The sequence below is a fragment of the Varanus komodoensis genome, unplaced genomic scaffold, assembly GCF_004798865.1.
Source record: "Varanus komodoensis strain SLA01 unplaced genomic scaffold, ASM479886v1 scaffold5, whole genome shotgun sequence".
Lineage (NCBI taxonomy): Eukaryota > Metazoa > Chordata > Lepidosauria > Squamata > Varanidae > Varanus > Varanus komodoensis.
The window spans coordinates 28218832-28234639 of record NW_025336087.1 but is presented as its reverse complement, the minus strand read 5'-3'; the positions used below and the strand labels follow the sequence as shown (position 1 = coordinate 28234639).

The 15808-nt window shown below is 38.3% G+C and overlaps 1 protein-coding gene across 8 annotated transcripts in view; it reads right to left on the bottom strand.

The window, feature by feature from the left end:
- Positions 1–15808, bottom strand: part of FER (FER tyrosine kinase) — a 190327-nt gene that overhangs the window by 156883 nt on the left and 17636 nt on the right. For all 8 annotated transcript variants that reach the window (XM_044446574.1, XM_044446576.1, XM_044446575.1 and 5 more), the window contains 5 exons: positions 15034–15217; positions 7718–7855; positions 6665–6784; positions 4136–4258; positions 3129–3318 (listed from right to left, as the gene is read on the bottom strand). In XM_044446574.1, coding sequence (XP_044302509.1) covers positions 3129–3318; positions 4136–4258; positions 6665–6784; positions 7718–7855; positions 15034–15217 — 755 coding nt within the window. The remainder of the gene's footprint in view (positions 1–3128; positions 3319–4135; positions 4259–6664; positions 6785–7717; positions 7856–15033; positions 15218–15808) is intronic.

Here is a 15808-nt window from a genome sequence, read left to right as displayed (position 1 = left end):
ATGAACCTGGTCAGCCTTCAGAAAGCCTGTGCACTTTGCTTAGACAACAAGTCCTCTTCCATGGGTAAGAACAGCCCCAAATGTACTAATATGGAAGGCATCTGTAGATCAAGCATGCATTATGGGACCACAGGGAAGGACTATACACTCAAGATGATTTGCTTCCATTTCATAAAAATCTGCCAAGGGAAGAATACGGGTAGCAAAAAGATGTATCTGAGGTTCAGACAGTAGGAACAAGAGTGGTGACACCCACATTGTTATCCTTTTGGCATCATGGTAAGAATCTTTTCTCTCAGGCATTTTAAATATTTTTATTGATATAGACTCTGCTACTATAATCCTTGTGATTTTGGGCAGGGTCTGGCTTTTTGTACCTGATGATGGTTTCAGTCTTTATAATCTCTAGTCTATTGTTTATCTTTCTGTCTTAGACTCTTCACTGCTGAGCTGGATTTTATTAATCTATCATGTTTTATTGTTTAAGTGAAACGTGCAATGTCTAGAAAATCGATTTTATGAACCATGCAATAAATGTAATATATAAATGCAAAATGTATTTCAATTGACAACCAGAAAGTTTTCAAGGATGATCTTGTCCTAATGTTACCAACTGCAGCACCCCAAAACACCCCAAAAGTAATTGGCCAGAGAAAGGCCCCAAAAGTAGTTGGCCAGAGGAAGGCCACATAGTAAAAACACCACAGTTATGCTGTCCCAAAAGAGAGGGCAGATACGAACAAAATGAACTCTATGTAACCCGCAGCTAACACGGTAGCCTGACCTCAACTACACTAATCAAAGGGACAGTGGAAACTGGTTCTAGCTGCCATGAAAGTTGCAAATGTGCAGGGAGTAAGAACATGGCAAGCCTGTGTGGATCTCGAGCAGATAAGAAATAGACATGGGAAATGTCTGGTCCTTGACAGAAGAAAGGACTCTTTCTCCAGCACGGGAGGGGGTGCATACATTGATGTATTGATGTATTAGATGTGTATTAGGTGACCTAATTGGTTACCTAGGGTATAAAACGCATGTACTGGGGTGCAACTTTTGAGACACTGCTTTGGGCTGAATGTCCCCTTTTGTCTCCCTTTATTCTATAGTGCACTAGAATAAAGCTGATTTTGGCTCCAAGTCTCGTCTCAGGCTCTGTTTGGCTCGGGTCTAGGGTCCACCCAGGTTTGCCCCAGCTGTTGACTGGCTCAGTCCGGTAACATTAGCTTCTCCCTTTATTGTGAGGAGATAGTCAAGAACACACCAGGACAAGCTGTGTTTATACCAAAACACAACTCAAAACTCAAACTATGATGAGGAGAGCAGAGCAGAGAAGACACAAGCCCTAGAACTTCCCCCACTCACACCTCAATACCACCTGTGGGGAAAGAAATAACTCAACAATGACTCTTTTAAAATGTGTTGCCATAGAAAGCTTAGCAGTTAAACAAGCTGGAATTCAACTGTTCTGTAGGATTCCTTTTTAGAATGGTGACTACTACTCATTTCTCTGATCCAGGATCTACTTTACAGACACTTCACTGCAAAACTGCCCCTGGCAACAGAAACTTTGCATAATACATTTTGAAGTCCCTGAATTAGAAAGGACACGTTTTAATGCTGAATATGTTAGCTGAAGACACACACTTTTGCCTACAGCATAAGCTGATGGAATTGCTGTTGATCATAACATAGGAATGTGAAAAGCATTCACAATTGTTCATGTGAGGAAGAAAACAAACTAAATTGAAAGCATTTAAGGATGACCACTTTTGCAATGAAACAACAAAGAGAAGTTGGTTTCTAATTGAAAGCACACTGATCCTCTTAAATAGACCTCATATGTGACTTGCCATGCAAAGCCATTTAAAAATGACTAATAATCATGGCATTGTGAGATAAGAAGGAACATTATCCTGTACCAGCAGCAAAGTGAAAGGTGTCTTAATAAATGAGTGATATATGAAACACTGGGTAAAAAGTTTGTTTCCTAAGATAATAGTTTTTCTTTCCTTTTAAGTGATTAAGGAGGAAACTTCATGTTATGAAAAAACAAACAAACCACCCAGTAATTGTAGCTAAACATTATAGTAGCAACTGGAGGTCATCTGCAGGCAAGATTCAGGAATGGGAGGGAGTCCTTAACCCTGACTGTGCCTGCTAATTCCCCCCAGCATACAGTTTCTCTTCCCTTTTTCTCCCAGCCAAGCTCTGTGATGCAAAGAAGCTGAGCGTAAAGAGAAAAGGAGCCCACATTCACACCAATAAACAAACAAATCTGGAAAGTATATTTTCTAAAAACACAGGTCATTATGATCTTATCTATGTTCCTAACACATGGCAAATTAAATAAAAACACAACAGTTTCACTAAACTTTCTTTTGTCTTAAAATGTGTGTGCCTTTTGCTTCCTGTACTTGCATCAAAAAACCAAAAAAATGTAAACCCAAAAAAAGAATTTGGGTTTACATTTATTTCCAGCCCTCAGAGTTGTGCACACAGGGTATAAAAAGGGGGAAAATAGTTATGTCTTCACATAGACTATTTCATAAAAATGAGTAAGAAAGCATGCCATGGGGGTCAGATTTAAAACTATCATTGAATAAAATACCTTTTAATGAATCCCTTCTAAGTAGTAAAGGCTGGTTATTAACTGTCACAAAATTCATCTTCTTTTGTTTTTCTGGCCGCTATTCAGGGAGTCCATGCTAAACATACCATTGTGTGGGCATAGAGTTTCAGAGCTTTTTATCTCTATTACAAATATAAGAACATAGGAATTGTAATATTGGCAAAATGACCAGTAGTAGCCAGCCAGATGTCCTTGGTCAGAAACTAACAATAATGGCCAGTCTAAGGTTATTGTCTCCTACATCTGGTAATCAGAGGTGTCAAGCTTCTGGGAAAGTTATGCTGTCTGCTATCATAGCTAACAGGTTATCACTGCTGACAGATTATCAACTAGACATTCAAAACCATGGCCATGAACTGCAATGCAGGACTAAGAAAACCGTTAAAGTAAAGGGAAATAAGACAGGATAATATCCTTTAGTTAACTGTCACCAATAGCAGCAACCTAATATGACACAACATTAATGCTATTGTTCCAACATAATAAACACCGGATTTACCATAGAAGAAACTGATCTGGCATCCTCTTCATAATTCACAACAGGTGGGGGTTCTTTGCCATCATTTTCTTGTACTTTTTGTTGTAGAAGTTCTTTTTGAGCTGCAAATTTTACTTCAGTGCATCTCAATTGCTGAACTGTTTGTTTCAGTTCTTCCAGTGCCTGCTTCTGACTTAGCAAAAGCACAACACTAAAAAGAAAAAAAGGTCAAAATTAACATTGAAAAAAAAGAACGGTGCATTTTATTTGTCAAAACCTTTTTCAATAATACATTTTTTCTTATTTTATTAAATTTGGGGGACCATGCAGTGGAGGAAAGATTGGGACCCTCCTTTGTTCTCATGCCACCAAGAACTTCAATTCTGAATTAACCAACCTAATTGCCTTTATATATCTGAAAGATCTTGCAAGGACAAGTCCAGATCAACCTGAGAGTAGGAATGACAGGGTATGGGACCTCTATCTCCATGATACAGTGAGAAAAGGCATGACATTGCAGATTTCATTAGGTGGAAAGAACAGAAAATGGAAAAGACAAGCACTAGTAGACAGACTAGGATGTAAGTAGAAGAGTTTCTGAAAGGCCTGATTTACCCTTTGAATAAAATCCATCTGACTAACATGAAAAAAATCCGTTGAATCTGCTATGTGGCCCCTGACAGAGGCATAATCTGTTCAAATCCCAAGCATACAGATGCTCTTAGGACTTTGTCAATTTGTAAGTGGGGATGTGGGTGCTTTGTTTAATAATCAGTGAACCCTCCGTGTGGATCTCTCAATTCCAGGGTCTATATCTAGGTTTCTTCTTTCACAATAGGCACAAATAAGTAAGGTAAATGTCTTTTGGTTATTATTGAATAAATTACAACATTTCAAGATGTAAAAGAAACATGACAAGTTTAAATGCATCAGTTGGTTCTCACCTGCAGATAAGAAAACTTACTTAAATAATTTCAGATACCAGATCAAGTAATAACATACAAAAGCTTGGTAATTCTTCTACTCACTCAGATTTCCTTTCACAGATCTTAGAAGATTCCTCTATCTTCTTTTCTAATTCCAATACTAGCTCTTCCTTGTTTAGAAGTGTCTGCTGTGTCTGAATCAGCTCTTCAACTACTGTTTTCAACCTGTGGTTTTAATGGAAAGAAATTATGCATACATGGATAGCATATGTAATTTGGGCACACCTAGGATCTATTTTTCATCTCAAAACAGGCAAAAAAGGGTTAACAACACATTTATATAAAGCCATCTCAGACTATGGGTTTCAATAGCAATACAATTTATAAGGTATGCTACTTTAAAAAGTCAAGTGACTTCCAAGAACCTTTGATAGAAAAGTACTATAATTGTTAAAAGCATTACTATGCTGAGCATACTGAAAAAGAACCTGCAGTACAGAATTTTTAGGGTTATATTCCATTTCATAAAAGTGTTCATACTGTTCATATGACTGTTCATAAAGTAGTTTCCGATCATATAGATATAATAAAGAAACACTATGGACAGATTAAAAGTTTGCCTCCAAAAATTAAAGCACCCCTTTTTAATTCAGCAAAGTTTATATATTGCCAAAGACCTCCTGGCTGTGACCTAATTATATTTAATCAAATAGAGGAAAATGAATTTGTGCTAGTTGTGCAAAAAAAACAAAACATAAAACAAAAACATTTCCAGGAGTTTGTTGCTTAGAAACTGTATTTGTCCAACAGTACTAAAGGCAAAAAATGTCCTGAAACTCGGTGTTAAGAGAGAACACACTTCATATTTCAAATATTTATAGTCACCTGAAAACATTTTGAATTCTGAACTTCAGTCCAGGAATTAAGAAATGCTCAGTTTGAAACCTCACTTGGAATATTCCATAAAGACGAAAGAGCTTTACGATTCACTAGGCCAACTGACTGCACTGAAGCAAGATTTATCACATCCAAATTCAAATTAATACAAGACTACATCCTATCATGTATTATTTAAGAACCTGAATAATCTGCTGGTAAAGAACAATATCAAGTCAACCAGAACTGATTGCTTTACTGAGTTTGTTTAGCTAGTTTTTCCAACTTTTTTTTGCTTCTACCATTCATTATACAAGTTTGTCTACAATAAAAATTTATGTAACAGTACAGAGAACCTTTCCAGAGCATAAGAGATTTTGATGCTACATATCTGTCAGCCCATTCCATGTGGTTAATGTATATATATTATTCCTTACATAACAAAGGTGAAAAGAAGTCCTAATGCTAGTTTGGCAGGTGGTAGTATACTCATCTTTTTTTAAAAAATGATGTCCATAAAGATAGGTGGTAAAAAACCAGCAAAGACATTTTAGGAACTAAAGACTAGATTCAAAGATGGAAGTATGAAGCAATTCCACTTATGCACAGGAAGTTACTATTGTTTTTCCACAGACATCACACACAGTTAGAAGGTTCCTTGCCCTTCTGGTAAAACTTTTCAGAGGGCATGATCAGTTGCACCCATGTGATGAGGAACCAGCTTACAGGAATGGAAGCAGATCCTGCTGAGCACTGGGCCAATGAAAGGCACTTTCCTATAACTGCAATATATTTTCTCCCTGCCCCATCCCTCCTATGACAGATAGTGCAAGTTCCACCTCTCTCTAGCAGCGTTGAAAGCCAACTGGAGCACTCATAATGATGGTGAAAGGGAACTAAACTGAACTTGCTGTGGAGAAACTAAATTTGCCGAAATTAGAGATACAGTAAGTTTTGCGAGTGCAGCAAGCTCATGAATATAAGCCTAGTTTCAAGTAGTAATAAATAGACTCTTTTTTGTTTACGGGCAATGCTCGGTGCAAGACTTCTTAACCAGGGGAAGGATGCACATGCACTCTTAATGGCAACCTGGGTATCAGCTGGTATCTCAAGGAACAGGGAGGGGAAGCTCTGGCATTCAGAACTGAATCTCTGCTATATGTCCAGAGAAGGAGACCAGCAGTGTGCCTGGGCAAATACAGTGATTTCCAGGCAGCCTGAGTTCAGAGCGCCATAGTGACTAAGCTAGTTCTTCAGACAATAGTAGCAGAGATGGCAAAGAATGAGAAAAATTTGGGGGGAAGCATAGTTTTGCTTTTCTTTTTAAATCCCTTTCCCCTCTAAAATATTTTCCATCATTTACTGTATCCATGTACACTTAAAAACATGTGCAATCATGCTCATTTGAAGATGTACACATATTGCCATGTTTGCTATGTAAGTCTTCTAGAAGCAGGAGACAGTTATTAATGTTGAGCTGGCCTTATTGGTCATCCAGCTGTAGTCTCTTTGCCTGTCACCCTCTTTGATGGATTACATGCACAGATATCTAAACACACACACACACACACAGGCAAGAAAAGGGAAGGAAGACCCAAATTCTTGCAAACCTAAATAACAGAAGCAAAATGTATTTCACATATCATACATACATGTAAATTAATTTTACTTGTTTACTTTAGGCATCTTACTCACAAGAAAGATCCATATAATGTGAGAGTGGAAAGAAAAGAAAAAGGAGATTCAATTACTTACATAGCTTGCAAACTTTCAGCTGTCAAATTGTTCCACATAATCTCATTTGCTTGAAGATTTTCATTTTCTTCCAATAAAGTAGTATCAAACTCTATTTCTTGCTGTTCAACATCCTGTGTCCTTTGAAGATGCAAAAGTACTGATTGGTTTTAAATAACACTAAAAGACATTTTATACAAGGTATACCTTCTCTCTAAGCAACCTGACTACATTTAATAAAAATAATTTGCTTATTAACAAAATAGTCATCCTCAGGTGTTGCTCTGACCCTGGAAAAAGGAAGCCATTATAAAGAATTGTCTCTCATGGAAATGAACTTTGATCAATTCATATTTTGCATTAGTAGAACATGACTTAAACAAGCAGGCATACTAGACTGGCCAGCTGCAGGCTAAGAAGGACTTGCAATAACATAAGATTCACTGAATGTGCTTTGTCATGACTAACACTTTTCTTACAGAATCCCACTATACTATCGCCAAACTAAAAGCTTTCAATCCTGCTACTGTCTGCTACATACCCCATTCTATTTTCTGCACTTAGATTGTCACCATTGTTTTCATTTCTATACCACACAATAGTCAAAGCTTTCCGGACGTTTACAACAGTCTACCTTGCACTAGCCCTTTAACCCTATCATTCTCGCTCCCTTGTTCTTCACTAGCATTTTATACCAACATTCTAAATGAACGTATTCGGCAAGCAATTACAGTTCTCAAGAAGAAATCAAAGCAAGGTGCTTTTCATCTTAGTTTGTTGGAGTAGGCCCCAGTCTGAGTTTCTCACGGATCAAGAAACCAGTTGCTAAAGAGCACCACTACTCCAAAAATTTCTTTGCATTACTTTCATCTATTCCCCATGGTGTAAAACAGCTCTTCATCACAGCTGGACCATTTAAGCATTTCATTACCCTTGCTGCTGTATAGATAGCCAGTCATACAAGCATAGCCATCACCAAATTATCCGCCACAGTGTTAAGGAGGGGCTTATTCTGCACAGTTCGTTCTTTTTTTAAAAAATGAAACACCACCACTAGCATTATTGATGCTTTACCTGTGAGCTTCTATGAAGCTACTGTACTCTGCACCAGGGTCTAACTGCTCAACAGATGTTTGGATCTCTTTATGAACATTGACTATTTCTTCAGTCACAAGACTGGTGATCTGACTGTATTCTTCCAGGATTCCTTTTCTGAAGAAAACAGTATTTTTTGTAAATAAATCTGGGTAATCTTTTAATACTTTAAAACTAAAAACATAAAAATACATTGTTTCTTGATTTTCTAACACTTCAGTCATTCACGAGATGAATCAGTCTTTGAATCCTAACATTATAGGTGATTTCCAAATGTTCTATAAGAGTAGCTCTATGAAAAGAAATAAATATTGTACATAGGCAGAACACATGTGAAAAAGAGCAGGTGGGAATAGAACAGAACAGAATTATTACAATTACATTTACAATTACAGTTGAAAGGATCCTATAAGGCCATTGAGTCCAACCCCTAATCTTCTTCCACATGCGGTCACCCATTTGGTGGCAGGCCTGTGCCTTTCCAGCTTAGAAAAGATGACTTAACATGCTAGCTCAATCATAGCTATGTGGGCAGGTAGCATGATCTGGTGGTTGGCTATCTAGTGAAATATGTTCCCCTTGTCCTCATTTCTGTGAAGATTCACAATGTGGTCAGAATAGCAAAGTTTCACTGTGTTTTCCTCTCCTATTCTTAAAATGGGCTGTCGGCTTTTTTCTTCCTGTTCCTGCCATTTTATCTTGTTCTGCCCAGCTCTGAAATGTTCAAGAAAGGATTTTTGTTTTTTACCAGAAGCTTTAAACATCTTATAACCATTCTTAAATGGGAAGAGAGCCAGTGTGGCACATTGGATAGAATGCTGATCTAGGACTCAGGAGACCTAAGTTCAAATCCTCACTCAGCCATGAATCTTGCTGGGTGACTTTGGGTCAGTCACTGACTGACAGCTTACTGCATTGGGTGGCTGTTTATTTATTTATTTAAAACATTTTTATGCCGCCCCCATCGCAACAAAGCCTCGGGGCGGCTTACAACAGGAATAAAATTATACAATAAAAATATTAAAGCCCGGTGCATCTCGGCTTAAAAATTTTTAAAATCCTACAAATAACCAATAAATTAACACTTAAAATGAGTTTTAAATAAAAAGGTCTTAGCCTGGCGCCGAAAAACAAATAACGACGGCGCCAGGCGGACCTCTCTGGGGAGCGCATTCCATAGGTGGGGTGCCACTGCAGAGAAGGCTGTTGAGAGGGGGAGCATTACATATGCCACCTGGGGCTCCTTGAAAGCAAAAGGAGGACATAAATGCAGCAAATTATGTAGCATACATTCATGCAACATTTGATTTTTTTGGTAAATAAATTCCATCAATCATTTCACAATGTCATGTTCTTCCAGAGGTTTCTGAAAAGTTATTGGGCAGCTTTTCTGTCTAGAACAGGGGTGTCCAACCTTTTGGCTTCTCTGGGCCACAATGGAAGAAGAATTTTCATCTTGGCCCATACATTAAATACACAAACACTAGTGAAAACTAATGAGCAAAAAAAAAAGGTCTGTGCATAATATTTATGATATCTGTCACCACAGATGAGCAAAAAAGTCCCCACATAATAATCCTAATTGGAGAGCCTTTTAAAATCATCGAGCAGGTTCCAATCCCTAATATGGAAAATCAACATGTCTAAATAATAAAACTTGATTGATTTTTTATATTCTTATTATAAAAGAAAAGAGGGAAATATAAAACTAGTGGGATATTTGACACTTTATTTGAAAAACTAATGCATCTATATCTGGTTCAATAGAAGTAGCTGAAACTCTCAGTGAGTTCTCAAGATGTTCATCGGATATTTTGGTTCTAATCTTACTCTTAGCATGCTTCATTCTTGAAATTGTTGCTCACGAATGGAAGCCACACATGAGTACAAATAGAGAAAGCATACACACGTTTATTTTACATGACACAGCAACATGGCATTGTTGTCTGCAAAGTTCACACTTGAGAACCACACAATCGAGTTACAAAGACAATCTCAAAAATATCTCATAATGTTTTAAGTAAGTTTACAATTTTGTGTTGGGAGCATTCATAGCCATTCTGGGCTTCATGTGAACTGCAGGTCACAGGATGGACACCCCTGGTCAAGAGGATATGATCTCAGGTGCTTGGTTTTACAGTTTCCAAAATGATGACTCTGTGTCTTCAAAGATCACATGCCTCTTATTCATAACAAACATGATACAAAATAAACATACGGAGTAGAGAAAAAGACCTTAATCAAATTGCTCCTTTGAAACTCTATGTGCACAAAATTCATCCCTCACATCTCACTCTTTTGGCCGCTCCTCTACGTATTCCAAGCTTCCAGTCATCCACAGGGACTATGGCTTTATTCAACCCAACCAAAACCTGGAATTTCACCCTAATATTAAATTGGGGAGTATTCATGGCTCAAACTGATTTCCTAAAGGCTAGATTTTGGAGTATTCTTCTGCACAGCTCACACATTCGGCGCCGCTGGAGCACATTACAAGCATTCAAGCATGAAAAGAGAAAACTATTGCAAACTCTAGCATGGAATTCCACCTGAACCCCAATATGAGACTGTGGCATGCATGGCTCAAATGGGTTTCTAAAAGGTCAGCTTTCTGCACATTTTTCTGCACAACTCACCATTTTAGCTTGCCCTGAACATGATACGCGCCATCAATCATTCATATGTGCCATAGTTTTCCAAACCCTAACCCAACATAGAATTTCACCCTAAGTTAAAATGGGGCAGATGTATGCATGGCTCAAACTGATTTTCAAAAGGCCAGCTTTCTACATAATCTTTTGCACAGCCGACATTTTTGGCACAGCCTAAGCACATTCCAAACTTTCAAGCATGTACAGGGAACAGGACTTTGCAACTCATAGACTGAACCCTAACCTGGATTTTCCCCCTAACCTTAAAATGGGGTGAAGGTGTGCAAGGGTCGAATTGATTTCCAAAAGGCCAGCTTTTCTAAAGGTTTTCCGAAAAGCTCATGCTTTTGGTGGCATCTCAGCATGTTCAAAGCCTTGAAGCATGCATAGGGAACATCATTTTGCTAACCCTAACCCTAACCTGGAATGTCACCCTAACCCTAAAATGGGCCGGAACTATGCATCACTAAAATGGTTTCCAAATGGACAGCTTGTTGGAAGGTTCTTTGGATCAATTAAGCTTTTGGCATCATCTGAGCACGTTCCAAGCCTTCAACCATGCACAGGGAACATGATTTTCCAAACCCTAACCTGGAATTTCACCCTAGCCCTAAAATGGGACAGAAGGATGCATGACTCATCCTGTTTTGCCAACGGCCAGCTTGTTGAAAGGTTCTCTAAATCGCTGACGCTTCTCAGGTCATCTAAGCACATTCCAAGCCTTGATGTATGTGCAGGGAACATGATTTTGCCTACCCTAACCCTAACATTGAATTTCACCCTAACCCTGAAATTGGACTGTGGCATGCATGGCTCAAATGGGTTCCCAAAAAGTCAATTTTTTCTGCTCAACTCACTGTTTTAGCGCACCCTGAATGTGACACAAGGCTAAAATCACTCCTCTTTTGAAAAGGGCCAGCTTTTTTACAGGTTCTCTGAATCCATGACGCTTGTCGGGCCATCTAAGAACATTCTGAGCCTTCAAGTACGCACAGGAAACATGATTTTTCCTACCCTTACCTAACCTGGATTTACAGAAAGCCAGCTTTCTGCTAATTTTTCTGCATAGCTTACCCTTTTTGCACCTCCCAGACACATTCCAAACCTTCAGTTATTCACATGGTCCATTCTTTTTCCAACTGTAAGCCTACCCAGCAATTTCCCCCGAACCCAAATATGGGATGGAGTCATGCATGGCCCAAACAGATTTCCAGGACAGTTTTCTGCTAACTTTTCTGCACAACTCACTTTTTTTGCCCCTCCTCTGTGTTCCAAACCTTAAATCTTTCCTAAGCACGATGGTTTTTTCCAACCCTAACCCTAACCCCAAACTGGATTTTCACCCGAACCCTAATATGGGACCGTGCCATGCATGGCTCCAACTGATTTCCAAAACGTCAGCTTTCTGCAAATTTTTATGCACAGATCATTCTCTTGGCACACTGTGAGCCCATTCCAAGCCTTCAGTCATTGACAGCGACCATGGTTTTTCTAACCATACCCCTGACCTGCAATTTGTTCCTAACCCTAATATGGGACTGTGCCACACATGGCTCAAACAGATTGCCAAAAGCTTTCTGCAAGTTTTTCTGCAGAGCTCATCCATTTTGCCCCTCCTCTACATGTTCCATGCCTTACATCATTCAGAGGTGCCATGCTTTTTTTTACCTCTAACCCATCCTGGAATTTTACCCTAACCCTAAAATGGGGAGGAAGTATGCATGGCTCACATGGATTTCCACAAGTCCAGCTTTCCACAATTCTTTGCTGCACAGCTTACCCTTTCGGCTCCTTTTGAGCACTTTCCAAGCCTTAAATCATTCATAGGCACCATGGTTTTTCTAATCCTAACCCAGAATTGTATCCTAACAATAATATCAGAAGGAAACAGTAATGGCTCACACAGCTTTCCAAAAGGGTAGCTTTCTCCAAGTTTCTCTGTACAGCTCAGTAAACTAACAAAACATATGCTGGCCCCAGCCCATGAAAGAGACCCATTTTGGCGATATTTTAATTTAGTTTCTCTACCTGTCATTGAGGTAGTCAGTCATGTCTGCATATTATGTAGATAACCATGATTTAAGTCATTGGTCAGTAAAGCTAGATTTAAAGCATGAGTTAAATTGATTTGATACCACTTTAATCCATCCCATTGTAACAGCATTACTTTATCTTAATTTTCATAAATAGAAGTGAATCATGTGATTTTCTGTACTTCAGCCATTTCACAATGATAGCTGTCTTTGGATTTTTTTTCATGACGGTTACTTTTGGGTACCTGAAGACTTCCCAATTAGTTTCTCACCATTGCTATTCCTAATGTGAGACTGATCAGTTCATATGTAACAACCACCCATCAATTTTTTAAACCATTTGTGGCTCCAAGCAAGGGAATAAGTTATTCCTTTGTATTCACCACTTCCATTTTAAAGCCGCTGTAACCAAAGAACATTCCTATGTTATTGAATGCGACTTCCAAATACAGCATTCTGAAGAGATTAATTTTCCACAACCCCAAGTTTAACCCAACAGCTACCCATGGTTTGTTGTTGGGTTAAACTCTGGGACAACCCAAGGTTCCAGTCATTTCAAACAACTCAGGGTTGTTTCTGGGTCACTGATTAAAGCTATTTGAAAGCAGAAGCAACAAAAGCATGTGGGCTACACATACTCATTACCCTGCTTACAATCCCATCAATTCATAGGTTAAACAACCCTCAAACTGGAATTACAGGTAGACAAGGTTACAGTATGCATTTACTCTTTTCTGTAGAGACTGGTCTGCTTAAACAATGCAAAATGAAGTAATGCACTGCTTGCAAGTTATGGCATATAACACATCAGTGTGCATTTTGATTCACTCTTAAAACTCAGTTTACATCTCTCACTGTCTCTTCAACCCCAGCATGTGTATATAAACCTACCACTTGCAGGTTAACACTTCATGCATCTAATGAAGTGGAATGCCCATGAAAGTTTATGACAGAATAAATGTGTTAGTCTTTAACAGGTCACAAGACTTTGTTATTTTTAGAGAAGTGAAACTACAATACAAATTCTTCTTATCTCCCGCCCTCTGACTGCTGTTTCTGTTGTACTGGAGAGGAAAATGGATGAACAACCCTTAACTCATACATCCTGTTTGTAGTCATTTATCCTGTACAATTTATTCTACTTATCAGAACCAGACTTTAAGAAACTGCTGTAGGTTCAAGCTAAGCAAAATAGCTTAATAAAACTGTACACTGAAGAAATGAATTTAATCTGCAAGTTCAAATCTATTCACTGTTGCATGAACCTTTTTAAAGCATTTTTTTGAAAATGGATAAATGTTAACATAAAATTTTGGTCTACTAGATGCAAAAAATTTAATGCCATAAAATCAAGCAGGCCCCAAATCATACTCATTTTTATGTCCCAAAAACTTGGTGTTAGGCTCTGGAAAATCAAAGATATTTCTAACAGATCAGAGGAAAAAATAAGAAAAACCGTAACACAGTTCACGTGTGATATTAGTTCTTTGATTAAGGAAACCTCATTTTGCTAGGCATAAACAAATCATTAGCAAATTTTAGGTTAATTCTGGACTATTTAGCCCCTAATTAATCTAGAGGTCATAGCCTACAATTGGGACAATTATTGCTAATTGAAAGCAGGAACGTCCCAGAGGCAGCATGTTTGCTCATACCAGATCGTACATTAATTTAGCCGCAATGAACTACTACATGTGAACCCAGCCAGGGTCTGTTCTATTAGCTCATTCTGAGCAAGGTAACGAATTGCTCACTAGAGAATACAAAGCACTGAGCAGGTATGCACACAAAGCATACTGCTGAAAAGAGAAATGAGAATAAGACACTAAATAAAGAGGATGAGGTTGCTTTAGGAATGGCAAATACAGATTCAAATTTAATAATTTACTCCAAAGATTAAAATATATTTCTGTGTCTGTCTGGAAAGGCCTATTAATGTTTCTACAATCATTTGAAGAAAAAGTATCATGCTTTTCAAATGTCTATTGAAGCAGCTATTCTAACAAAAAGCCAAGATGCAGCTTGTACGATACCTTAAAAGACATTTTATAAGATTATGCAGTCAAAAGACAGTCTCACACACACACATGCACTTGCACACAAAGAGACTATTCGACTATTTCATGTTATCCAAAAATCCAAAAATGAAGAAAAAGGCAAAATATTTTAAAGATTTCTAATATATACCAAGGTATATACTAGATAATATATTAGATATATATATAAGACAAAAATATATATATTCTACAATTTACATTAAAATAATTTAGGGTTTCCCCTAGCAATAAACCGTTAAGAAAGGTCATTACATAAGAGCAAGAAATAGCAGAAACCAATGAATTAATTAAAAGCTCCAAAATATTCAGCTGTCTTCATTCAGTATCAGAGGAACTGCACAGGTGTGCAATGTTCTTTCCCTGGAAAGAGCATTCTCAAACAATGTGACATTGCTGGCTGCCACCCACCTTATTGCTGAAGGCAGCAAAGAAGGGGGCTCTGATGCAACTTCATATGGGAAAGTGGTCACTCAGATACACTGGTCCCAGACAATACCATTCTATAAAGCAATCGCATATCATATACTTTTCTAGAACAAAACGGTGTGCCTTACAGTGCTTTAATCATTTCTTCTTGCATCTTCTGTAAGGAGTCAAGGAAGAGAGGAAGTGTAGCATCATAATACTGGTGCTGATGTAACTGCGCTCCTTTCAATGCCAACACGTACTGATTGTGCAATATATGGAGTTTCATAGTAGCTTTATCACAACGGTCTTTGGCTTTTTCAGTCTCCTTTCCTAGAGGAAAAACAATACGGGCAGTAGGGAGATGGAGCCATAATTATCCAGGGTAGCAATCAAAAGCACCAAGCAAGCAAAATCAACCATTTTCACTCCCACTAATTTCAGTGAAATAGGCAAGTATACGCCTGAACTCCATCTCGCTGAAAAGCAATAGACCTTTAAAATATTTGCCACTGAAGGATTGTACACGTATTGTGTGAAAGATTTCACCTCTAGCAAAATATGTATACTTGCTAGTTTCCAAAAAAAAAGAGTTTAAACACATTCAAGAAAACCTCAACTCAAAAGCAGCTTGCAGTGTGATATGGGGTTCTCTAGTTTCTATGTATCTATAGGCATGTTATGAGCAGAGCCGGCTGGAGCCGGGGTCAGTCTAGATGACCCAAGAGACCCCTTCTTACTCACTCAGTTTCTATGTTTCTCCTTCCAGCTGGAAGACTCCTAGAGCTACCAGTTAGGAAGCACTGTGTCATTCTTCAGTCTCTTTCTCTTTTTCTGTGGTAATGAAACAGGTCTACATACTAGGAAAGCACAAAAGGGTTAGAAGTGACACCACCTTGCCCACCACCCCACCCCCTGGAAAAT